The sequence below is a fragment of the Crocuta crocuta genome, unplaced genomic scaffold (assembly GCF_008692635.1).
Source record: "Crocuta crocuta isolate KB4526 unplaced genomic scaffold, BGI_CrCroc_1.0 scaffold24, whole genome shotgun sequence".
Lineage (NCBI taxonomy): Eukaryota > Metazoa > Chordata > Mammalia > Carnivora > Hyaenidae > Crocuta > Crocuta crocuta.
The window spans coordinates 2949504-2975508 of record NW_027530974.1 but is presented as its reverse complement, the minus strand read 5'-3'; the positions used below and the strand labels follow the sequence as shown (position 1 = coordinate 2975508).

Here is a 26005-nt window from a genome sequence, read left to right as displayed (position 1 = left end):
AACTCATAAGGAGCAAATATACCTGATGGGGGGGTCAGAGGATACTTTCCGGTAAGATGAGAATACGAAGATTCAGATAAACAGAGCATCCCAAGTTCATCTGCAATGGAAGATTCAAGTATAGGGTCAGTGAGAGATAAACTAGTAGGCAAGGACCAATTCTTGAGGGCCTTTAGGTCAGATTAAGAAGTTTGAATTTTTTCAGAAGACAATGGGGACCCACCAGAAGATGTTTAATTATGGGGACAGACTGGGGAGAATTATGAGTGTGTCAAATTTACAATTTAGGGAGACCGGTTAGGAAGCAGGTAGACCATGGGCTGTAGATGTGGGGCTGAAGTCAGCAAAACTGGTAAGTGGCTGTGAGGGTAACCTAACTAATGATAATCCAAAACCCAGTAATCCACACACCATGAGGGTCTGCATTCAGACAGTGGTAGAGGGGAGAGGGAACGAGGTGAGGAATATTTATAAGTCAGAGTCACAAGAACGTGGCAACTGATAAAAGTGAGGTGTCCATGAGACAGAGGGATTCCAGGATGCTTCCAGGCTCCTAGCAGGCACTGTTAGATGCATTGTTAATGGTTCCAAAATAGCTTGTCATGACTGAATGGGACAGACTTCTTGTATGTCATAACAGTATCTGATGGCTTGAAAATCAGAAATAAAAATAATCATTATGAGTGACAGAAGACTCACAAATGGTAGATGTCACTTTGTGATCCTAGAAAATAAGCATTTTTAAGATAAAAATGTCCCACCACTGAGCACAAAAGCACACAGAACAGCATCAAATTCCCTTCTAGGTGGACCCCTCCCCTGAAAACTATACTCTAAAATAGGATCCAATCAGATAGGACAATCTCCTTCCAAGGTCTTCAGAAGCACCAAAGGAAACTGATCATATACTAGAGATTAGAACTTTGTGAGGTCTTGATTGGGCTTCTGAATTGCTTACTCTTATCTAGAAGCATTACACCCTGAGGATATAGAGGGAGTGTATTATTATACTAAGAACTGGATAATCAGACATACAAGGGATACCTTCTGTTGCTCTCCACAGGTCTCAACACAAAATCCAAACAGCTTAGCGTGCATACAATGGTCCTCACCCTCAGGTAGAGCTTCTAACCAACACACAATGGTTCCCTTTAGCTGGGAACTGGTCTCTTTACCCACAAGGCCATCATAACCATGTTTAAATGGCATGGCCTGGACTTCTGGTAACAATTTAACAGACCAAAAGTAGACCCAAGATGAACTCTGTCAGGAGTGTCTATCTTCCCAATTATCTCCCCTCACTCATTCACTGGCAAATAGTGGCTTTTAGTAAATACAATTAGTGGAGATGCAAATGATTTGTCCAACAGTAAAAATATACACCCTAGAGTTTATGGTTTTATTACTCTATAAGACATTAACCAATTTTATATATAACTTGGCAGTCTACTCTAGCATTCTTTTTTTATAGTATTGATATAAACCAACCTCTCAAATTCCTCTTCACCATCCTGTTAGTTCCCAATTAATGAGCTAAGTAAATCTTTCACAAATGCTTCTTCTACATTTTTAAAGTTACACTTCGGCAAAGACAGCTAATTTCCTAAATCCCACTTTTCTGTTGAAATATAGGAGGCATAATCCAAATAGCCTTACCACTAAAGGACTTTTTCAAAATACTAATATTTCTGAGAAGTGTTTCATCTTCTGGAGTCCAGAGAATCTCCCAGTATTTTTGCAATTTCTGACTAGTGTAATTCCATTGCCTATGAGGGTCACCTAACTTAGCCTGTGACAGGGGCCAGTGCTTTTGAGAGACAGCTCAGCCTAACCATCACCTCATTCTGTCTGAAGTTTTAGGTTAAGTCCAAATTGTTCTACCTGGCCTTCAATCTTGCTCCCACCTACACTATTACCCATAATAGTAATAGTACCCTGATGAGGCACAAATACTAATGGGCCATCAGCATGGAATAATAAAATCACTTGGGACTTTGCCTCTGGGCTTTGAGTTGAAACATTCTAACCACTTCCAAGTCACAGGCCTTTGGGCAAGCTACCTAATTAATCTTTCTTGACCTCAAATTCCACAACAGCAAAATGGAGCAACACCGTTTTTTTCCTGTGGGATTGCAGAAAGAATTACAATTACCCTGGCTCACTATTTATGGGTAATCCAGGCCTACTTGGATGTTGCACCTTGAGCACTATAAATTAACAAAACTTTAAACAGTAAATTTGAAGAGCCAACTGGCTTTATGAAATAATTCATGAATTAGGCATGCTGTTGGGCTGTAGAAAAGGCAAAGAGGCGGCAGAAAGAAGGAAATTATGAGCAAATAATGCATTTGTTTTAGGCAAGGTCAACCTCCTAATAGGAACAGAGGGGGTCATCAGTAAATTTCCTACTGTTGATCAGGAGAGTCCCTGTTGACTGTTACAAGGGAAGAGGAGCAGGCAGGGTATGAAACTGCAGTTAGGTTATATTAAGTCTTAGTTTGCTGACTCTGGGCCCTTAACATAAGTGACTACATTTTGGACCTATGGTTTTCTTTCTAATCCCCTTTAAAGCAGTGGGTTTTGTTGTTCTCCTATGACTGGAGGAGCTGACTGCCAAAGGCCCTTCTAATTCTTAAGAATTCTTTCCCAAAGGGTGGCACAGTCAGTCAATCCCCTGACTCTTGACTTTGGCTCAGGTCATGATCTCATGATTAGTGGGTTCAAGCCCCGAATAACGCTCTCTGCTGAGTGCAGAGTCTGCTTAGGATTCTCTCTCTCCCTCTCTGCCCCTCCCTGTGTGCTCTCTCTCAAAATAAACAAACATTTAAAAAAAGAAGAAGAATTCTTTCCCAAAGAAAATATTTTGTTAAATGCTTTGGCAAACTAAAAATTATCCACAGAGTTACTGACATGAAAAGATGGGTTTAGAGTAGTCAGCAATTCCTGATGCCCAGGTGTTCTACCAGGTCTGTAAACCTTTCAACTTTTGCATTAAATACGGCGTGTTTTGTTATGTTTTAAACACACCCTCATCGTTTTCTTACCTTAATGCACAGCCCATCCCAGGTAGCTGGGCAGTAGGGGGAGCTGGGGGAGGGGAAGCGACCACCCCTCCTCTGGGCCCTCTCATAGGCAGCCCAAACGTTGGCAGAGTTTCAGTGCTCCCGTTACACCTTCGCATCTCCTAAAGCACCTCCAGGAGCTCGGAGAGCCTGTGTCCCCTGATCAGTTTGTCGGCTTCTCCGCAGCCTTTGCCCTCGCGCCCCAACTCCCCTCTCCCTCTTCCGCCTCAACCCGCCTCCCTGCATCTCCCCAAGTCACTGCAGAGGCATCGAGCGTCCGTAGCCGCGGCCCCTCACTCCCGGCCCCGCCCCCGCGCGTCGGCCCCGCCCCACACCTCGCCGCTCGCTCTGACCTATTGGGTCCCGGCTCTTCCCCGCCCCGGGCCCGCCCCCACGCACTGCCTCCTAGCCCGGCGCGCAGGCCCCGCGCCCGGTCCGCTACTAGTCCTGGCCTTCAGTTCGTCGCCACACCCTCGAGTTAGCCATGGCCGGCCCTGTGGGCCGAGTGGTCCGGCGCTGGTACCCGAAAGCACTGAGCAGGTAAGTGCTGAGCCGGGGTCCAAAGTCGCCCTTGTGACGCCTACGTCCCGAGGGGGTCGCCGCCCGTGGGAGCTGCCTTCTCTCTTAACTTGTTCTGAGAGCAACAGGGCTATGCTTTTATGGTTTTCCAAGGACACAGTGGTATCAAGTGTCCTGAAACGTACGCCGTCTTCCTCAGCTGCGCCCTAAATGGTCGGGATGGAACCCGCGAGGCCTGAGCTGCGACTCGTGTCCGCGCTCAGCGTGTGCCTCGGGCCACATTCCCGACCGGAGTGCGTCCCACGAAGCCTGAGATCTACACGCTCCCACCCTGGTTGCTTCCGGGTTGCAGAGGTAGTTTGCTAAAATGAGGTCGAACATCTAACTAAGCACTCTTGGCTTTTCTGCTGAAAGCTGTAGAAATGCAAACCGCTATCAACTGTTCGCTTCTTGGAGAATACTTCTTATGTTTGAGGGCGGGATACACAAACTTGTAAAAACCAAAAAGGTGGGGGGCGCCCAGCTGTTTCAGTTGGTAGGGCATGTCAGTCTTGATCACTGGTCTTGGATTTGAGCCCCATCTTGAGTGGAGAGTTCACTTAAAATCTTAAAAAGAACACACACACACACGCGAAGCTAAGCTGTAAGGAATTTTTAAACAATTCACTTTACTTTAAATAAGTGAACTTGCACATTTATTTAGGCCTTCTAATGGACATTTTGTTTTCTTTTCATTTTCTGTTTGGAACTTGACAGGTGCCAGATGTAGGATGCAGTTTTCCTCTCCATTTTGGAAAGAAACTAACTCAGTTATTTAATATAAAAATTAGTGAAGACTTATTGAATTACTGATATTTCAGGGTTTGAACATAGGGTTTATACTCTTTGAAAGTTGTAATATTGCAGAAGTGATAATGAGGTTTGGGCTTCACTAACAACTGTATGTTTTAATCATCTCTGATCCAATTAACCTTAACTTTATATGCCAGGGTCATCATTGTGAATACCCATTTTTTGCGTGTGGGCTCACTATTGTGCACTGAAATTTTCTCCTCCCCTCTGCCTGCTAAAAACTTACCTGGTTGTGCTTGCTGTTTCTGCTCTGCTTCTAGCTGGCTCCTTAAACTTCCTGGGGTGAGTATTTAGTTAAGTCTGTTCAGCCCAGTTTCACAGACTAGCATCCACAGCAGTTAGATTTCCCCTAGGTAGTTCCCCTACCTCACTAAGAAGTGGATGGCTCTTTGGATGCCAGCAATAGCTCATTTGTCTTTTTGAACATTTCTTGTATTTTAGCTCATCTCGCCTCCTTCCACCTATGTGTTAAGACACATATTTTGCCGAACAGAAAGAAATGACCCTAGAGTAGTTAATTGTTAATCAATAAGGGCAGACAAGGTTTCTGGCCCACAGGGCACAAAGACCAGATTCTGTTCCCTTGACCTGTTCCAGCTCAGTCTCCCAATTACTTCCATCTTGCCTGCCCGTCAAAAAATTTTGTGGCCATTCAGGTTCTGGCTGTACTTACCAGTATTTAATTTGAATTGCTACAAATACTGTGCTGTATTGTAGCTTCCTTTTCCTTTAAGATGACTACAGTTAGTCTCTGTATTGATTTTCAGGGATCATTTTGAAAGATTGGGGAAGAAGAAATTTGTTTTGCCTTTCAAGATCCTTCTAGCTGGACCAAGAATCAAATGGACATGAGACAGATTAACAGAAAACCAAATTTAGCTTCATACATATGGGGAATACACACTGACATGAATTTCCAAAGATAGGCAGCATGAGGCTTATATGACTTGTATTTTGAAGCTTCCATTCTGAGCTAAGGAGAAGGGGTAAGGGTTATGAGGATACAATGGAGAAGACCCATAGCAGGAAGGTGAGAGGAGATATTGTCCAAACAAAGGTGGTCCTGTTAGGCAAAGTTTCTTAGATAAAGAGGAATCTCTGTGGCTCTCTTATTGCCACAGGCTCTTCCTTCCAATGTAAACTTAGGCACTTGGTGGGGAGGTGGAGAGCTTTTCCTGAATCTGCTGGATTTTGCTTGCTTTTAACTCAAAATATTATTCAGGCCAAAGTGGCCCATCTTGGAACTGCCTGCCCATGGCCCCTATACCACTAACCATTTGCAGCCAGCTTGTAAAGGGGCAGGTATAGGGAACATGTTTAAGGAAAAACTTAGCATTTTGGTGTGTAAAGGTTGGAAACCATTAGAAACCAGTGTGCCTGTTTATAGTTCCCTGCAGGTCCCAGCATTTCAGCTGCACATGAGTGAAACAGCAATGAGAGCCAGTCAGAAAGACTTTGAGCATGCGATGAATCAGGTGAAACAGTTGAAGGATCCAGGAAATGAAGTGAAGCTAAAACTCTATGCACTTTATAAGCAGGTAAAATGCCTGAGGTCTTTTATCATTTAAAGACATTTTGAGCAGATGGCTTCTCTAATAGATATGCTGTATGTTTTACTAAAATACATTTCTCATGTTTTTAAGGTTGCTGCCTTGCCTCTACAGCGTGTATACCTAAGAGTTTTTGTATATTACTCTTTGCAGTACTGTTAAGCCAAAATGTAACCCTCAGGATCACTCCAGAGTAAGAGAGACATACAAGAGATAACAACCAAAGAGGTGGACCTTATCTGTCTGCTGATTAGAAAAAAATCAACTGGAAAGATGGTTTTTTTTGAGACCACTGAGGAAATTTGAATATGGATGGAGTATTGGGTGATACCTGGGAGTTATTACTTAAGGGCATCATGGTTATATAAGAAAATGCTAATGTTTTTTAGGAGTGCAGACTAACTATATAGTGAAATAGTATGCGTTCAGGGGTCACTAAAATGGGCACAAAAAAAAAAAAAAAGGAAAGAAAAGGATGGACAAAGCAAGTATGGCCAAAAAATGCTAGTTATCGAGTTAGGTTGAATAATGGGAATTTCTTTTTTTTTTTTTTCTTTTTTTTTTTTTAATAGTTTATTGTCAAATTAGTTTCCACATAACACTCAGTGCTCATCCCCACAAGTGTCCTCCTCCATGCCCATCCCCCCTCCCCCCCACATCCATCAGTCCTCAGTTTTTGTCAGCATTCAAGAGTCTCTCATGGTTTGCTTCTCTCCCTTTCCCCCACCATTTCCGCCCTTCTTCTCCCCCTTGTTCCTCCGTCAAGTTCCTCCTAATCCTCCTATACGTGCAAACATATGATATTTGTCCTTCTCTGCCTGACTTATTTCGCTCAGCATAACACCCTCAAGGTCCATCCATGTTGCTACACATGGCCAGATTTCATTGTTTCTCATTGCCATGTAGTATTAATGGGAATTTCTTAGAATATTCTACTTTAGTGTATGTTTTAATATTTTTTAATTTTTAAAAATATTTTAAAAATGTTTTTAATGTTTACTTATATTTGAGAGAGAAAATCAGAGACAGAGTGTTAGCAAGGAAGAGTCAGAGAGAGAGGGAGGCACAGAATCTGAAGCAGGCTCTGGGCTCTGAGCTGTCAGCACAGAGCCCGACACAGGGTTCGAACTGGCATTCACAGAGTGTGAGATCATGACCTGAGCTGAAGTCGGATGCTTAACTGACTAAGCCACCCAGGCACCTCAAAAATTTTTTTTAATGTTTGTTTATTTTGAGAGAGAGAGAAAGAGCACATGTGTATGTGCAGGGTGGGTGTGGGGGGTAGAGAGAGGGAGACAAATGATCTGAAGCAGGCTCCACATTGTTGAGTGCAGAGCGTGATGTGGGGCTCAAACTCACGAGCCTGAGTTTATGACCTGAGCCGTAGCCAAGAGTCCACTGCCTAACTGACTAAGCCACCCAGGTGCCCCTGTTTGAAAATTTCTATAACAAAAATTTTAAGTTCAGTTTTTAAGTTGTGATGTCTAAAGACTGCTTGAGAAGTCAGCTCTTCTGGACTCCTGGGTGTGATCTATTTCCCTCTTCCTGTGATTGGTTTGAGTCTCCCTTACTTTCATATGACTGTGTATAGTGAAGAATTTGACTTAGTTCAGAAAGAAGTGTGGCCTTTGCCCTTGACTTCTGGGATTTAATCCCTAAGCCCTCGAGATAACATGCCTGGTAAGGAGTATCTTTGCCTGGAGACTCAAACGATGTGATTTAGAGTGGGGGCTTCTGGTTATTTAGTGGGGGCAGAGAGAGAGGGAGACACAGAATCCAAAGCTGGCTCCAGGCTCTGAGCTGTCAGCACAGAGCTGACACAAGGCTTGAACCCATGAAATGTGAGATCATGACCTGAGCCAAAGTCTGACGCCCAACGGACTGAGCCACCCAGGTGCCCCTGCCTTTGTTTTTCAAAGCCTCCTCTTTCCTCTTTCGGCTTATTATGGGAATTTAAAGTTTTTACATGTGGCTATTTAAGTGCAAAGAAGTTGCATGGGATATTTTATTCATCTCAAAACCCTCAGTCCACCTACTCTCAAATAAGTAAAATTTAGTTGTTTTTATGCTTCCTACTTGTATGGCCTTTAGTTAAGCTTCCAAAGGGCGAGTGGCTCTGACAACTCCCATCCTTGCTACCCCAGGTACAGCCCTGTTCAGTTAGCAGAAATCCACCACTGAATGAGTGGTATTTTTTTTTATGCCTCTGAATGAGTGTGAAAAAATGTGGTCATCAGTATAAAACTAATGGACTACTGGAATTTTTAAAAAAGTACTTTCCCAGAACCCTTACCTTCCATTATTTTCACATGCAGGCATTTATAACCTATTTTAAAATATAACCTATTTTAGGGACTAATAGCTGATGGCATATCTTGTCTCTCCAGTCTTTTTTTTCTGTTGTGTATTTTTAGCAATAGCATCAAAGGGAGGGCAAGGAGAAAGTCAGATGAATTTATGTATCTTCTGAAAGTATTTGGGAAAGAAAGGCACATTCATGCTAGTTGTGCATTCTATGGATCTTAAATATTTGATGCTCCAGTTTGCGTGGACATTTGACTGATAATTGCTTCTCTCCTTTTCACAGGCCACTGAAGGACCTTGTAATACACCCAAACCAGGTGTGTTCGACTTGATCAGTAAGGCCAAATGGGATGCATGGAATGCCCTTGGCAGTCTGCCCAAGGTAAATTTACTTGCTACTTTGCTTTTATTTAACTTGCTATCCTCCTGAAGGAAGTTGGGTGCTTCTCATTATTAAGCCATTGCAGATGGAAGGTATGAGATCTTGATGGGTTCTGTTGCATCAGAACCTTTATTCTTGCTTCATTGCAAGGTGCTGTTTCTTAGCAGCATAAGGTTCTCAAAATATTTACTCATTGACCATGGGCTGAAGTTATTTGTCATCTTCTCTTCAGGAAATTGCGAGGCAGAGCTATGTGGATCTGGTGTCAGGTTTGAGTTCTTCCTCTGACTCCAGCCAAGTGAAGCCTGAAGCAGACAGGAAACAACCAGAATATGAAACCCTGGTGGTAACCTCTGAAGACGGCATCACAAAGATCATGATGAACCGGCCCGACAAAAAGAATGCAATCACCATTAAGGTAACATCACCTGCCCTAGGAATTTATCCTGCCTTTCTGTTCTTCCCCTGTCAGTTTCACTCAAAAATTATAGTGTTTCAGCATCATTCCTCTTTTTGTGATCTCTTGTTTGATTTGGTGTAGGAAGATGAGTCATGGTGGCTACTTCTTCACACGACCAGTTTGGGCAATTGTTATTTCGAATTAGTTGGCTTTGAGTAGGTTCTCCATGGCCCACAAGCACTGCTACTTTCCTAATGATGGAAGCACAAATAAATTAATATAAATGAAATATACATTGATATAAGTGAATGTGCGTAGCGGTCAGTATAGACTGTCCCCAGACTTTGTTCCTGTCACTTAGACTTGAGAGGGAGTACTATTCTAGTTGCATGGGGCTTTATTTTGTACAAGCAGAGGGAGAAAGGAAAGAAGGCCTTCCTCTTAAATACAGCATAACCCAGCTCTGCTTGAAATGAGCTGCTTTATAAGAGCAACTTTGATCGTTGAATCTTTGATTGAACTAGAATGATAATAAAAATAACCACTCCCACCCCTTCCACTTGAAAAAGTTATAGGGAGTTAATTAGATGCTTTGTGCTGAACTGCAAGTAAAATTTGCGAGGGCTCTCTGTAACCTTCTTCATTGGCCTTATCATCTGCATTATAGCAGAAAGGGCACACTAACTTTAAAATAGTCTTAAATAGGGATGCCTGGGTGGCTCAGTCGGTTAAGCGTCCGACTTCAGCTCAGGTCATTATCTCACGGTTTGTGAGTTCAAGCCCTGTATCAGGCTCTGTGCTGACAGCTCAGAGCCTGGAGCCTGCTTCAAATTCTGTGTCTCCCTCTCTCTCTGCCCCTCCCCTGCTCGTGCTCTGTCTCTCAGTCTGTCAATAATAAATAAATGTTAAAATTTTTTTTTAATTTAAAATAATCTTAAAAATCCATGAAGTTGGATATGTGCCATTCAGTTAGTAAAACATTTTATTCTCAAAACTTTATTTCCCTTGCCCTTGACTCAATTCTGTATAATCCTGGTGATGGTGATGATAATAGTAAATAGCAGGTACTCTTCACAGAGTGCCTGACGTGTGTCAGCACTTTCCACACAGAGGTTTCTTTAATTCCCATACAGAGCCTACTGCTATTATTATCTAACAATAAAATAATTAGCTTAAGTTGTAACTTGCTCAAATAAGCCAGGAAACCTGAATTGAAACCCTCATAGATCTGTCTTATAATCCTGGCTTTTACCAGTTACCCCACCATGCTGTGTCATCATAACTGTAATAATATTGGCATTACTTCCTCATTTCCTCCCTCAGTGAATATGATTTCACCTTTACTCATACATTATGTAAAGTCTATCTTTTTTACCAGTGTCTGCGTATGCATAAATATCAGCCCTCTTCATCATTCTCTCCCACCCACATTGATGTCTCATCTAAGGTAGAAATGGCACCAGTGCACTAAAAGCTATAACAACTACATATCCAAGATTTTCAGAGACGTTGCTGATTTGAAATTCTGTTCCATTATCTTTGGCTGCCATTTTAGTGTCCTGAAATCCCAGCCTTTAACACTCATTAATGCTTTCCAGACCGCCTGGGACACTTGGGCTCTTTTTTGAGGTCCCAGCTGAAAAACTGCTTCATGAAACTCTCTCTGGCCACCTACCCTCCCGCCCATGCCAGATGCATCAGTGCTTCCTTGTACTCTTCACCCATCGTAGTCCTCCCTTCCCCAACCCCCCACACACCACACCATTAATTCCAAAAGCTCAAGGACCGTGTCTTACTTGCTCACTTTGGGAAAAACTGGATAAATCCCCCCATGTCCATCATAGCACATGGTACCATTATACACACCGAGTAATTGTTAAAAGAGTGAGCATCCGTTCAAGTGTATTGGACTGCCTTTTTGGTTACGTAACTACAACCAACATAAACAGGTGGCACTTTGCAGAGAGCAGGCTTGCAGACTGACTTTAGTCAATCCACCAGGCGATGGTTGTCATTTTCAGAGCTCCTTTCTTTTCCTCGTCTCCCCCTTTCACATAGATGTATGATGAAATGATACTTGCACTTAAAAGTGCCAGCAAGGATGACTCTGCCATAACTGTTCTAACAGGTAAGACATTTTCTTGGATTTCTTAATAATTAAATTTCTGTTTGGGGGGGATTTCCGACCAGATAGGAAACTGAGTAGATAGCTCTAAGGTCTTTTTCAGTACTGAGATACTGTTAATTCTTTAATATAGAAAAAACATGATAGGCACAAGATTGGGATCTTTATCATGTAAAAAGGACATACAGACTGGTAAGAGAAGTACTAAGGCCTTCTAGAGAAATTGGTGACTAGAATGAATAGATAATTTGTATGACAAAGACCAGGTAGTAAATACCGAGGAAAAATGCAGCCTCATTAATAATCACAAATACATATCAAAAGATGAGATTCCATTTTGTACTTCCTTAATTAGCAAAATTTTCAATTATACCCCACTTTGACAAGGTTATGGTAGAATAAATGACTTTAATGTCTTGCTGGCAGCAGTGTAAATGGCTGTAAAAAGTGTAAATAGCTAAGGAAAAGGGCATTTTGGCAATATATAAAATGTTCGTATCCCACTTTGTGGAAGTTTATTTTAAGGAAATTATCCAAGAAAAGGTAAAGGTTTGAGGCAAGAAAGATAATCTTCACAGCATTACTTGCAATTGAGAAATGTTAAAGCATTCTAAGTATGTTACCATAATAGAATAACAAAGTAAATTCTAGAATATCCACTAGACTGTTTATTGCATAAGTTGCATAAGCACTAACAATTATAATTGTAAAGACCAACAATATAGAAAATATTTAAGACATAATAAAAAAACAGTAAAAATTATATCAGTTCTGTGATAATCACTGGAAAATATCATGAATGCCCACAAACCTGGACTGATGAGTTGGAAGGGGCACCATGTGCATGTAGGGGGCTTAGGCTCAGGACTCAGGTCTACTTGAGTTCAAATCCTGGCTTCATTCCCCGCTACTTATGGGCGACCTCTGCTTCTGGAATGGAGAAGACTGTGTTTTACTAGCCCTGTTGAATGGTTGAGATGATGACATGAGATCATGCAGGTAAGGGCATGGCACTCAGCAGGCACGTGGTAGGTGGGAGCTGTTACTGTAGGCACTGGCAGAAGCAGGAGTGATTTTGCTTTCTTTATTCATTGAAGTTTGTAGAATAAATAATATAGAGATACCACACAGCTCTTCATAAGAAAAGAGGTGGGGAGAGAGAAATCTGATATCTGATTAGAGGAGGTGAGAAGGGAAGAACTAAAGATTGTCCTGGCAGGTCACACATGTACCTAGGTGATTTCGGAGAATGGAACAAAAACAGTAGACTAGAAGTGACATTGGTTTGATGCAGGAGAAGGATGTTTTACGTATATTTATTTTTGTTTTGTTTTATATATTTTCAAATTAACTTTTTTTATAAAAGTTTAACATAAGCACATGTTTTTGTTTTTGTTTTTAATCCAGAGAGTATGAAAACACATAACAAAACTAAATCTCACTCTTTGGAACCCCAGCCCTATTCCCTAGAAAATTTTGGTTTGTCTTGATGCCTTCTAGAAACTGTACATATATACAAATGTGTGTGTGTGTGTGTGTGTGTGTGTGTGTTTTCATTTTTTAAAAACAGAACCAGAAACACAGAATACACACATACTATACCCACCTACCTTTCTTAACAACACATCCTGAAAAACTGTTCTGTCAGCAACCTACACATCTGAGTGTTTCCTTTCGAAACCACAAACTATTAACATTTTTTTGGATTCCATAACTTATTTCACTATTCCTCTGTTGATGAATATGTAGATTGTACTTAGTCTTTTGCTATTAAAGTGATGTTGCAGTGAATATCCTTAGATGTACGATTTTCAGCTAACATGCAAATATATCTACAGGCTCTATTCCAAATTGCTGATTTAATAATAATGATAATAATAGGTGACATATGTATATATATATACACTTTCTGTTCTGTTTACCAGGTGCTCTTCTAAGCACTTGGATTCTTTTTAAAGCTTTTTAAAATTTTAACCTTTTCTAAGCTTTCTTCCAACAAACCCAGTGAAGTTAGGTCCTGTAATTACTCAGCTTTTAGAGCTGAGAAAACTGAAAGGTTAAGTTTTGATAAATAGTGCTTTTGCTATATTTATCTTTTATATATGCTTCATATTAGGTTTCTGTTTACTTTTTATCCAATTGTTATATAATAACAATAGTTCCTTAAATTTCCAGAAAGTTTTTTTTGTTTGTTTCATTGGTTAGTTGCTTTGTGGTTTTCCATTACCTTTATTATTTCCTAGCTTCACTGAATTATAATCAGAAATTATTAGCTTAACTTTTAAAAATTTGTTAAATTTTGTGTACATTACTATATATTGAACTCTCTACCTTGAAGATAAAGAATTGGGAAATGGCCAATTTTTTAAATCCAGAAACTATTCAAAACTAAGCTTATTCTTTTAAGGTGTAGAGCTTAAAATGTATTAGTTAGACTTACCTTTCTAATTTATGTTAGATTTCCCCAGTTCTTTCTTTTCTTCTAATGAATCTTAGACTGAAAAAAGACAATTAAAGGCATCTGTTGACTACTATGTTTTTTTAGTTTCTCCTTAATATCAAAAAATTTTTTGCTTTAAAACAAGTTTTTATCAGGGCACCCAGGTGGCTCAGTCAGATGAGCATCCAGCTCTTGATTTCTGCTCAGATCATAATCCCAGGGTCATGGGACTGAACCTTGCATTAGGCTCTGCACTGAGCATGGAACCTACTTGGGGTTCCCTCTCCTCACCCTTCCCTCTCCCTCTCCCCTGCTTGCACTCTCTCTCTAAAATAAGAAAAATAAATAAAACAAATTTTTCTTTTATTGGCACTAGGAGACTTGTGAATAGTTATCCATTATTATAAAATGGTCATCTTTGTCTCATTTAATGGGTTTTGCCTTAAAGTCAATCTTTTCAAATATTAATGCCGTAACAACTGCTTCAGTACTGTTTGCACTTGCCTAACAAACCTTTACCCATCCTTTTAACTATATATCTTTCTGAATTATTTTTTATGGTCTGTGTCCCATGCAGCACATTGTTGGATTTCCCCCTTTGATCCAGTTTGTGTGTGTGTGTGTGTGTGTGTGTGTGTGTGTGTAGTTTTTTTTTTTTGGTAGAGGTCCATTTACCTGTTTAGATTTATGTATATGGCTGATATGTTATATTTTAGATCTGGCATCTTACATGCCTGGTGTTTATAATGCTTCCTTTGAATGTTATTTTTTACTTCATGGTCTTTTCCTTGATATGTGTTTTATTTCTCATAGTTTGAATGTTTTATTTTTATGGATTTTAGTAATTGCTTTTATAGCTTTGTCTGATACCCATCTAATCTCTATCTTGTATTATTCCCTTTGGACAGTATCTGTTGGTTGTCCCTGTGAAAGGCGAGGAAGATAGCATGCATTCCCGCAAACCTCTCTTCCTGTACGGTCTGTTAAATAGTGCTCCGTTATCTTCTAGCATAGAATGTTGCCCCAGGGAATGTTGAGACTACTGTTAATTTTGTTATTAGCCCTTTATGAGATCTTTTTTCCCCCTAGAAGGCCATGGGATACTTTCCCATTGCTTATCACTTTTTCCTAGGACTGTTTAACATATCCTGTTAAACTGATTATTAAGGCCTTGTTTTAAGTTTTCTTTGATAATATCTCTGAATACTTTTGTTTCATTCGATCTATTCTTTTTTGAAAGAAATTCTGGCTGTGGAAATATCTGGTCTGCTGGGACTGTTGTCTTTTATTTTCTCTGAATTCTTAATTCTTGTCTCCTCTTACTTTGCTCGGTAATCTCTATCTTCAGTTCCCTGGTTGCATTTTTAGCAATTCCTGTCCTCTTTTTTACAGCTTCTAATGGTATCACTTCTTTAGTGGTTATGGTTTTCTCTTTTGCTTTTTTCCTGAACACTCTTAGGTAATTTTCATTTCTTTCTCTTGTCCATCACTTACATTTTGAGTCTGTAGGAAAACTCAGCTATTAATTTATATATACAATGAGGACCAGCTAACAGTGTTTGGAAAATAAGTTTTACTACTCAGAATTGTTGAAAACACTACTTATGACACTCTTTGCTCCTAATGGAAATGTGAGAAAAAAATAACAAATTTATTATGTAAAACTACTACTGAAATCAGATATAGCTCTTTGTTTCTCAGCTCCCCAAATGTAACTGTCTAAAGCCCTACTATAAAACAAACATATCTTCTGATTTTTCCTTGGGAAACATGTCTTTGAGCCCAGTCCAGAGTGGTCCCTACCTTTTGCTTAGATCCCCACTGTGACCTTTGTATCATTAAATCCAGGGACATTTTTCAGGCCTCATCTGACTTTCCCTCCTCCTTACCCTAGGCTTCAGGGGCACGGCCTGCCCCTAGCTGCTGGCTCTGATCTCCTTTGTAGGTTCGTACTCTGTGTGGCCATCAAATGAGAGGGTTCCTGAAGGTTTACCTCTAGGCACTGTTCGCTTCCTGCTTCTTGCTCTCCCTGGACCCCACATCCATACCCACTCTCCAGCAGAAATCTATATGCTGGTGATTTCCCTCATTGGTATCTTTACTTAGGATGTTCCATGGGGCTCCCAACTGGTGTACCCACCTGGCACTTCTTCAGAGGTGTCACCTCTTATATCTCTCTCTCTGGAGCTCTTTTAGTGTCCCAAATTACAGTGAGTGGTTTCACTTCTACCCTTTGTAGAATCCTAACATTCATCATTGGATCTTGTCCCTCTCTTACCTCCTGTGTCCAGTCTAACCCAATTTTACTTCATCAGTGTCTCTGGAGTCCATCCTTTTTCCTTTCTGTCTCCTCTGACCTAGTCCAAGCCACCATGGACTCTTGTCTGAACTGAAATAAGCCCCATCTAATCTCTCTGATCCCCTTTTGTCCACCTCTTTCCCATGCCGTGTCCAATCTTACCGCATCCATTAAAAATTCCTGTTCCAAACAAAAATCTTATTCCTCCCCCATTTAAAACTTCTTCAATGGCACCAAGATAATTCAGTGGAGGAAGAAAAATCTCCTGACAAATGGTATCAGATCAACTAGATATCCATATGTGGGGAAATGAACTTCAACCCCATCTTCTACCCTATACAAAAATTAATTAAAAGTTATGTAAGCATAAAACTCACAAACATAAAGCTTCTAGAAGAAAACAGTATCCTTGTAGCCATGGGGTAAGCAGAGATTTCTTAGAACATGAAAAGTGTTAACCATAAACTATTTACAACTTAGCCTCATCAAAATTTAAAATATATGTTTATCAAAGTCAGTAGTAAGAAAATGAATATACAGGGGCGCCTGGGTGGCTTAGTCGGTTAAGCATCCGACTTTCGCTTAGGTCATGATCTCGCGGTTCGTGGGTTCGAGCCCCGCGTCGGGCTCTGTACTGACTGCCAGCTCAGAGCCTGGAGCCTGTTTCAGTCTGTGACTCCCTCTCTCTCTGACCCTCCCCTGCTCACGCTGTCTCTCTCTCTCTCTCCTAGAAATAAATAAAACATTAAAAAAAAAAAATGAATATACAAGTACCACAGGCTGGGGGGGCATATTTGCATATACAAATTCATGTATACATAAATCTGATAAAGGATTAATATCCAGAATATATAAAGAACTTCTAGAAATTAACAAGAACAGCAGCCAGATTTATAAACTAGATAGGGGTTCCAGGGTGGCTAAGTCCATTAAGCATCTGACACTTGAGTTCCACAGTTTGTGAGATTGAGCCCGTCATCAGGCTCTGCACTGAGCATGGAGTCTGCTTAGAGTCTCTCTCCCTCTTTCTCTGCCCCTCCTACACTCACAAATGAGCTCTCTCTCAAAATAAATAAATAAACTTAAAATAATAAAAAAATAAAACCAACCTGACAATAAACTATGAAAGAAAATAATAATAAAATAAAAAATAGATAAAGACTTGGACACTTCATCAAAGAACAAATACAGATTGCCCGTACATGAAAAGGTGCTCAATAACAGTAGCCGTCAAAGAAATGCAAATTAGAATCACAATGGGACTTTCATACACGAGAATGGCTAAAATCCAAAGAACAGACTGTACAAAATATTGGTGATGACGTGAAGCAACTGGAACTCTTACACATCTGATATGAGAACAGTTCAGAAGACTGGCAACTTTTATGGAGTTAAAAACACACCAATTCAGTGGCACACCAATCTACTCCTAGGCAATTACTCAAGATAAATGAAGCGTATATCCACAGAACAATTTGTAATCCAATTTGCAGTAGCTAAAAACAGCACAAATGTGCATCAGCAGATGAATAAACAAATTGTTGACTAGTCACACAATGGAATACTACACAGCAATATAAAGGAATGAAGAACTGATACGACAATATAGGTGAATCTTTAAGACAGTTCAACAAAGAGCACACAGACACAAAAGTGTACACATTATGTGATTCCATTTATAAAAGTTCTAAAATAGGCAAAAGTGTTCTGTGGTGATTGAAGTCAGAAAGCGGTTGCGTTGGGGCAGGGTGGGGTAGGGTGAGATGGCTGGAAAGGAGCTTAAGGGAACTTTCTGGGATGGTAGAAATAAGTGTATCTGTTTCAAATGGCTATCACACAGGTATTTGCAGTTAATAAAAATCATTGAACGAAGAGTTTAAAACTGGTATTATTGTGTGTAAATTATACTTTAAAACCAAGCACCACCAATGTGTCTTAGAATAAAAGGCAGAACTTCTTTTTTTTTTTTTTTTTTTATTGTTTTTTTTCTGTGAGGNTCTAGGAGAGAGAGAGAGACAGCGTGAGCAGGGGAGGGTCAGAGAGAGAGGGAGTCACAGACTGAAACAGGCTCCAGGCTCTGAGCTGGCAGTCAGTACAGAGCCCGACGCGGGGCTCGAACCCACGAACCGCGAGATCATGACCTAAGCGAAAGTTGGACGCTTAACCGACTAAGCCACCCGGGCGCCCCAAGGCAGAACTTCTTAATGGATCAGCAAAGCATTGCATGGTCCATACTGCCTGCCCTCATCCTACATACATCAGCTCCCCCTCTGACATTTTCTGCTCTGGCACAGTGGTGTTTCTTTCAGCCTATCACGTACACCAGGGTTACCCCCTTCACAGAACCTTGGCACATGCTGTTCCCTCTGTATGAATTCTGCCTTATCCTTCATTTTCTAGCTAAACTTGCTCTTCCTTCAGATCCCAGTTCAGCTATTCCTTCTTTAGGAATGTCCCTCCTCAAGCCTCCTGATTGGAACAGATCCCTTGTTACATACTCTCATGTCATTGTCAAGTACCTCTCCTTGTATCAGAATTACATTACCTACATTTGCTTATGTGTTTTCAAATCAGTGTTCAGCTTACTCACCAGTCTGTGAAATTAGGACAGGAGCCATAGCTGGTTTACCAGTGCACTTCTGGTGCTTGCTAATAGAGTAGATGCTCAGTAATCACAGAATGAATGGTGAATCTGCTGATTTTATTTATAGGAAATGGTGACTATTACTCCAGTGGGAATGACCTGACTAATTTCACTGACACTGTTCCTGGTGGATTAGAGGAGAAAGCTAAAAACGGCGCCATTTTACTGAGGTAAGAGTGATATTTGTCTGATCCCAGAGGGTTCATTCTTGTTCATGAAAGTGGTATTTAGTCGAGCAGAAGTAAGAAAATACTTCTTTGTGTCAGTGTAATTAATGTGGCCCTGGACAAGCATATTTCTCCAAACAGCCTCTGTCAATATGTGGGTATTTAGTCTGTCACTTCTGTTACCTGTTCGTCCTGCTACTCTATATGAGATTAGATTAGAAAGCATAAAAGTAAACTAAATATGTGAAGAATAAATAAACGTTCTCTAGTATTGAAGCAGAGAGCTACAAACAAATTCTTGTTTGACCAGAGGAATGCATAGTTTCCATGATTGCTAGTAATGGGACATGTGAAGTAGTGTCAGCGTAGAGGACAGGAAGGCTTCTGTCTTCCTAACTCATTTCCCTCCTAAATTTCTAATTCCCACTGAGCTATAACATTGCAGCATATGCTCCACCAGCCATCCTAGTCTCTTAAGTCTGCAGCTGGCATACGGCCCTGACCTGGCTGCCCAGAATACATGGTGAACCAAAGTCAAGCTTATGGGACTCACTCCATGAGCATCCATCAAGTGCCATTCAAATGTGTGTCCAGCCTGGCCAGAAAGTTTTTTTCAGACTCATGCTGTCTTGCCTATACTTCAGTAATGCTGCTTTGGAACATTTAAATGTGCTTTTTTATTTCCATTTCTGTAGGAATTTTGTAGGCTGCTTTATAGATTTTCCTAAGCCTCTGATTGCACTGGTAAACGGTCCAGCTGTGGGAATCCCTGTCACCATTCTCGGGCTATTTGATATTGTGTATGCGTCCGACAGGGTAAGTTAGCCCCCAGAAATGTACAAAGTCAGGAGGGAAAAAACGAGGTCCATTGAACTCTCTTTGATTGTTGCTAGTAGTACATGGTTTATGGGAGAATGGACTAAATTTACATTTTTCCTAAAGAATTACCCTAATGTAATTCAACTTGTGTTATTTATCCTTCATTATTAACTTAGGTTTTCCTAAACACCAGGATTGTTGTGAACGTTTGTCCCCACTCTTTTGGTTCTTTAGTCTTAATTATGTAACAGTCACTCACCTTTTGATTTTCCAATTAATCTAAAATAGGAATGGCATTTTTGCATGTTACACAAGTGGACCATTTAATACTTTTTTCCCAAGAAAACAAATTCTGGAGTTTAGAATTTTAGAATAGAATTTTTGGATAAGAAGGGACTTTCAAGTACTATCTACCCTCACTCGCTTCTTTGCAGATAAATAAACTGAAGCTCAGTGAAGTTACTTGCCAAAACAGTTCAGCTTTGTGTTCACCATTGAATTGTATTGATTTCACTTTCTGTTCTTACTACAGTGGTGCTATACTTCATAGTAGAACATAAAATTTTGAAAAATCTGGGAAAGCACAAAGGAAAGGGTTCAGTTAAAAAAAATCCCTCCTTGTCTTACCACTCAGAGATAACCAGACCCTGGCTGCTGGGACCCTGGGCTCTCTCAGTTCTGTCATTATGAACAAAGATGTGGTGACCATTTATCTTAGAACTTTTACCCTAGAACTTTTACTGTATAGCTAATAACCCCTGGTAGGGTTACCAGATTCTTAGAGTAATTTTTGCTTCTGCAGTGGTAAGATTTCCTGATCAACACCTCATGGGGAACAATTAGTTTTTATCACTGAAGAGATTTCTAGTTTAGTTTAGAGGTGTTTTCCCTACTGATAGACAAGACCACATTTTAAGATCCTAACCTCTTGGGTTCATTTTTTACCAAATTCAGTTTGATCAGATTTGGCATGTTGGCAGACCTAATTTTTATTAATAATTTCCCATGAAAATAGCAAATGAGATTCTAGGTGCTAGGCTGCTTAACCTCTATAGGTGGAAGTTTCTGCCCAAAGGCAGAAATCAATAGCATCTGGTCACATTGTGTGTTAGAGGACTGATTAATCACCAGTCCAGAAGGGGGTGGGGTCAGTAGTTCCTGACATTAACTTGGGGGTCTCATTCTTCAGTACTTAGAGAGCAAATATATCATCCTCTTTGAATATTTCCCTGATTCTTTCTCAGAACTCAAAATGACTATCCTATCCATCATCGTTTTATAGGTTTCTAGGACTTCCATCTTATAGTAATTGAATAGTATAGTAATAGTAATTGAAATCAAAGAAAACACAGGTATATAAGTTAAATGCTAAAAGATTTGCCCCAAAGTAAAATATTTGAGAAATAGCAACCACTGCTAAGAGTTCACCCAACTGAACTAAACCAAGGTTCAATTTCAAATCAGAAAAAGACACAGAAGAAAGAACCTGCAGAGAGGAATTCATTTTATAGGATTTATCTTTATTGGCTTCATAAACAAGTACCATACTAGATGTGGGTCCACATTTACTCATATAATCAAATGCTTCTTTATTATGGGCAGTAGTTAACATTGTCTATTAGCTTCTTTGTCAGCAAGTAGTATATTTCCCCTATGAGGTAATAAAAAGATAGAAATCCTAAAAATCATATTTGAGTACTCACCACATACTGGGCATTCTGTTGATGCACACTATACCTACTTACCACTCACAACAGCCCTGTGAGACAGATGCTTTTGTTCCCATTTCACAGACAGGGAAACTGTGGCACAAAGAGGCTAAGAAGCTACCAGCATCACCAAGCAGTCTGATGCTAGAGCCCGACCCTTAATTATATCTACTGCTTTATTTCTGAAAATAGGCTAGATGCTTACGTATAATAATGATTATAAATAAGTTAAATGGTGCCTACTGTCAGCTCCACACATACCTGTTTGTGTCCCTTAAGCTGTGGTTGGTGTTTTCTTTTAATTTCTTGCTTATAGTCCTTAGGCTGTGACTTTGCAGTATAGCTTCTTGAAAAAGTTTTCTTTTGGAGGGAAGGGGATGATAGGTAACATTAGTATTTTAGATTTTTATTTTTGTTTATATGCTGTATACCTTATTTATTTATGTCCTCTCACAATATTCATTAAGAAATAGCACCGTATCTGATTAGGGGAAATGGAGTATAAATGTTCTTTGTACATATTGTCAATTATGAATTAATTTCCTTTTATAAAGACTTCTCATTCATCAAGATATACACAAAATATTTCTTAAATAATTAAAAAATTAAAGATGGCTCTATAGTCTAAATAACCAGTATTGAAGTAGATTTCTTAAGTTTAAAGCCAATTTAAAAACCTCTCTGAGGTAAAATCAAGACAGATGACAGACTGAGGAAACAATTTTTCAATTGGCATAATAAAGGCTAATCTCCCTAATATATTTTTAAATACATTTATAAAGTGATAGATCAACAACTTAATGTAAAAATGGGCAACAGAGAGGAATATATAGCCTGCAGAAAATGCAGTATAAATGGCTCTTTAAAAACATAGGAGAAAGAGACTATTAGGAAAATCACTTGCAACCAGAATATGTAAAGAGCTATGATTTGATAATAAAAAGACAACCAATCTAACTTAAAAATCATGGGTGAAGTATTAGAATGGTTACTTCATCAAAGAAAATATAAAAAGAGCTGATAAGTACTTGAAAAGATGCTCAACATCATTAGTCTTTAGGGAAATGGAAATTAAAACTGCAAGGCACTACTACACACCTACCAGGATGGTTCAAGGTAAAACAACTGATAATAATAAGGTTTAGCAAGGATATGGAGCAATTGAAACTCACTTACTGCTGGTGGGCATGTTAAATGGTATACCACGGTGGCAAATCTTTTGGCAACTTCTTACAAAGTTTTAAACCACCACTTACCACACAACCCAACAGTTCCACCCCTAGGTATTTACGCAAGAGAATTGAAAACACGTTCATGTAGAGACCTGCATAAAATTATCATTAATAGTCTTATTCATAATAGCCAAAATGCTGGAAATAATACCAGTGGCTTCCGCTGGTAAATGGATACACGAATTATAACATCCATACAATGGGATTCTTGTATTCAGTAATGAGAAGAAGCAAGCTATTAATACATGCTACAGCATGGTAACTCTCAGAAGTCTTAGGCTAAGGATCAAAGGCTACAGTGATTCCATTATATTACATTCTAGAGGAGGCGAATAGAGAGACAGAAAACAGATCAGTGGTCGTTTGGGGATGACAGGAATGGAGGGCACAAAGGAACTCTTTGGGGTGATGGAGATTATCTACACCTTGACATGGTAGTGGCTCATAACTGTACACATGTGTTAAAACTTACCAGCTGCGTATCTGAGAGTGAACTTTCTGTGTATATTATTCTACAATAAACCTAATTCTAAAACAAGTTACTCAATTAAGTATTGGGAGGATGTAGACAATAATGAAATTTATTTTAAATCACATACAAAAAATAATTTTCTTTCTTTTCTTTTTTCTCCAAATAGGCAACATTTCACACTCCTTTCAGTCACCTAGGCCAAAGTCCAGAAGGATGTTCTTCTTACACTTTTCCGAAGATAATGGGCCCATCCAAGGTAACTTTTGGGAGCCCAAAGAATAAATTGTAATAAGTGACTTCTGTTCCAAAAGTAGCTCTGTACTCTCTCTTCTTTTCCTCAGTAGTACAGACAGGAGAAAAATGAGGCATTTGCTCTCCAACTGTAAAAGTTTCCAATATAGAGGAGCTGGGCTATCGGAAATGGTCTTCTGGTATGAGGGAGAATCAGAAACCCTCCAGAACTCCCCAGACTCAGATCTGCTCTTGCAGCTGGGTGCCCCGCTCATTGTCCACTGTGGCGTTAAGCATTAAAGGACCAGGGCTGTGCCAGCTCAGAGCCCCACCCAATTTCTGTACAGATGAGCGGCAACCCCTGGAAGCCGTAAGATGACACCTTTACTTGGAGAGCCACGGGAGGCGCCCTTCCAGAGCCGCTTCTGGTCACAGCAGCCTCTTCGTCAGTAGTTGTAGTCATGCATTCAGCCTCCTGGAGTGGTCGGGGTCTGCTCAGGTCTGTCACCGTGTCTGTGGAAACCTGGTTGCCCAGGCGCAGTGTGCATGACTGCGGGGTGATCACAACAAGATGGGGGCCTGGAGAGCTGGGGGGTAGGGGAGGCTTGCCCATACTCTGAGGCCTGAAAGGGGTGGGGTTGGAGTTGGGCCTATTTTCATTGACTGCTAGGTTTTTGTTGTAAATACATACTTTTTAAATCTCATTATTCTGTCACATACCCTGAGTGGCTCTACAGATTTTAACTTTGAAAGGCTGGGCAGAATCAACCCTAAGGCTTAGAGTATCCGACTATGAAAATACTACTTTTCCAGAAGCAAAATTGGAAATACAGAGAAGGATATCTGCTTAGGGACCTCAGTTTTGTTAGAAACTGAATATTAATTCGTCCTCACTTTCATTTAGTCGAGTAGAGTTAAGTACTAGTACCTGTGCAGGTAAGGAAACCAGTCAGAGCTAGACCACTGGTAAAATCTCCAGGGAAGGGAAGTTAGAGACTTAGGGTGTTTAAAGTTTGGTTGGTATTCGCTGTGACCATGATTTTCCTTTCTTTGTTTTTTTTTTTGTTGTTGTTTTTTGTTTTTTGTTTTTTATAATTGTTACGGTGTATAAAATAAAATATACCCTTTGTGGGTTATCAAGTCAGCATCCGCTTCAGGTCATTTCTGTCCTGGGCTCCCTGCTCCATAGATACATCCAGAAGCAAAAATGCCTGCACACCTTCAAGAGAACCTAAGATGGCCTCAGCACAGTTTGCAAGAGCATTGCCTGTGAGGTCTTCAGTTTCTCCCTGAACAAGAAATCCTGGCAGCCTCCAAAGACCACAAGGGACTCTCCCTTTATCTGCTGTTCTGAGGTTCACTGACCTTTGTTTCATTAAGTTAATGCCTTAATCCTGCTTTTCATTTCAGGCAGCAGAGATGCTAATTTTTGGAAAGAAGTTAACCGCTGCAGAGGCATGCGCTCAAGGACTTGTTACAGAAGTGTTTCCTGATAGCACTTTTCAGAAGGAAGTTTGGACCAGGCTGAAAGCATATTCAAAGTTGCCCCCAAATGTTAGTGTCCTTTTTTTTCTTTCTTTTTAATAATAGAAACCATGGAAATAATGTATCTGCCTTAAGAAAATAAGGAATTTAAAACACAAGGCCTACCTTGGTTAGCTTTAAGCACATCTAAATTTGAGGTTAAAAATAACCATAATAATGCTAGAAGCACTGAGTTTTATGAAACTTCTCAATAGGCATTTCATTTCTCTGATATGTATAGGAAGGCAGAGGAGCACTTCTCTCTGGGGATGATAGGCAGTATTTGCTGAACACTCTTATTCTTGAATCCAGGTGAGAAGCCAGAGATAGGTTGACCTTGAGGAGATTCTTACCATGTAGCACTTTCTGGGGAGGATGGAGTTTCATTTTTTTTATAAGCATATTTATTTATTTTGAGAGAGGGAGCACTCACAGGGGAGGGGCAGAGAGAGAGGGAGAGAGAGAAAGAGAGAAAATCCCAAGAGGGCTCTGTGCTGACAGCGTGGGGCCGGACACGGGACTCAAACCCACCAGCCCATGATGTGATCATGACCTGAGCCGAAACCAAGAGTTGGACACTTAACCAACTGAGCCACCTGGCTCCTTGCACTTTCATTTTTATATGCAGTTAACTGGTGACTGATCGCTTTGCCAGTCTTTCTGCCCAAAATGTGGTCCTGGAACCAAAAGCTTTAGTATCTGTCTTGAGCTTTTTACAGATGTGGAATCCCAGGCCCTCTCCCACACCCATCAAGGTCATTCGTATGCACATTAAAGTTTGAAAAGCACTGTCCTACATTACACATATATCTGAAAGTGTGACAGGATTAAGTGAACAATGGAGAAACAAAAGTCAGAACTATTGGGTACCCTATTACAATGCCTCTTAACCTTATGGTTACTTTTGTGTTTTCAGGCCATGAGAATTTCAAAACAGGTCATCAGGAATGAGGAGAAAGAAAAGCTACATGCTATTAATGCTGAAGAAAGCAGAATCCTCCAGGAAAGATGGCTGTCAGATGAATGCATGAACGCGATCATGAACTTTTTAACCCGAAAAGCCAAACTGTGATGCCTATCACAGAAACATTAAGCACTTCAGAGGAAGGGATGTGCTCTCATTTGTGATTTCCAATACTTAAACTGAATAAACATTGCCTTTTTTCAGTGCTGAAATATCACTTATGATTATATTTCACCAGAGCCCTGATGAAAAACAAATTATACGTAAAACAAGCATGAATCTACATAGGTTTTTGGTCATAATGAGTCTT

General features: G+C 40.1%; 2 protein-coding genes across 5 annotated transcripts in view; one reads left to right on the top strand and one right to left on the bottom strand.

Moving 5' to 3' along the window:
* The first annotated feature begins 3466 nt into the window (after positions 1 to 3466).
* On the top strand, positions 3467 to 25907 carry ECI2 (enoyl-CoA delta isomerase 2). Its single transcript, XM_077770037.1, has 10 exons — positions 3467 to 3602; positions 5821 to 5971; positions 8571 to 8669; positions 8902 to 9087; positions 11128 to 11197; positions 18645 to 18747; positions 19440 to 19560; positions 23143 to 23232; positions 24618 to 24761; positions 25648 to 25907. Exons 1-10 carry the CDS (start codon positions 3547 to 3549, stop codon positions 25801 to 25803), a joined length of 1176 nt encoding a protein of 391 aa, XP_077626163.1. The 5' UTR covers positions 3467 to 3546; the 3' UTR covers positions 25804 to 25907.
* LOC144236413 (testis expressed protein 56-like) overlaps positions 9052 to 26005 on the bottom strand; it is a 30769-nt gene continuing 13815 nt past the window's right edge. Inside the window, exons 4-7 of one of the 4 annotated variants that reach the window (XR_013336532.1) lie at positions 21534 to 21632; positions 13635 to 13691; positions 12006 to 12139; positions 9052 to 9320 (exon numbers count right to left, since the gene is read on the bottom strand). Coding sequence is in view for 2 of the 4 variants with exons in the window: in XM_077770038.1 (XP_077626164.1) it covers positions 21194 to 21214; positions 21534 to 21632 (120 nt within the window). In the remaining 2 variants the exon portion in view is untranslated. Of the gene's footprint in view, positions 9321 to 12005; positions 12140 to 13634; positions 13692 to 21106; positions 21215 to 21533; positions 21633 to 26005 lie in introns of those variants that run through there. The other 3 variants (XR_013336531.1, XM_077770039.1, XM_077770038.1) reach the window with 3 other exon arrangements.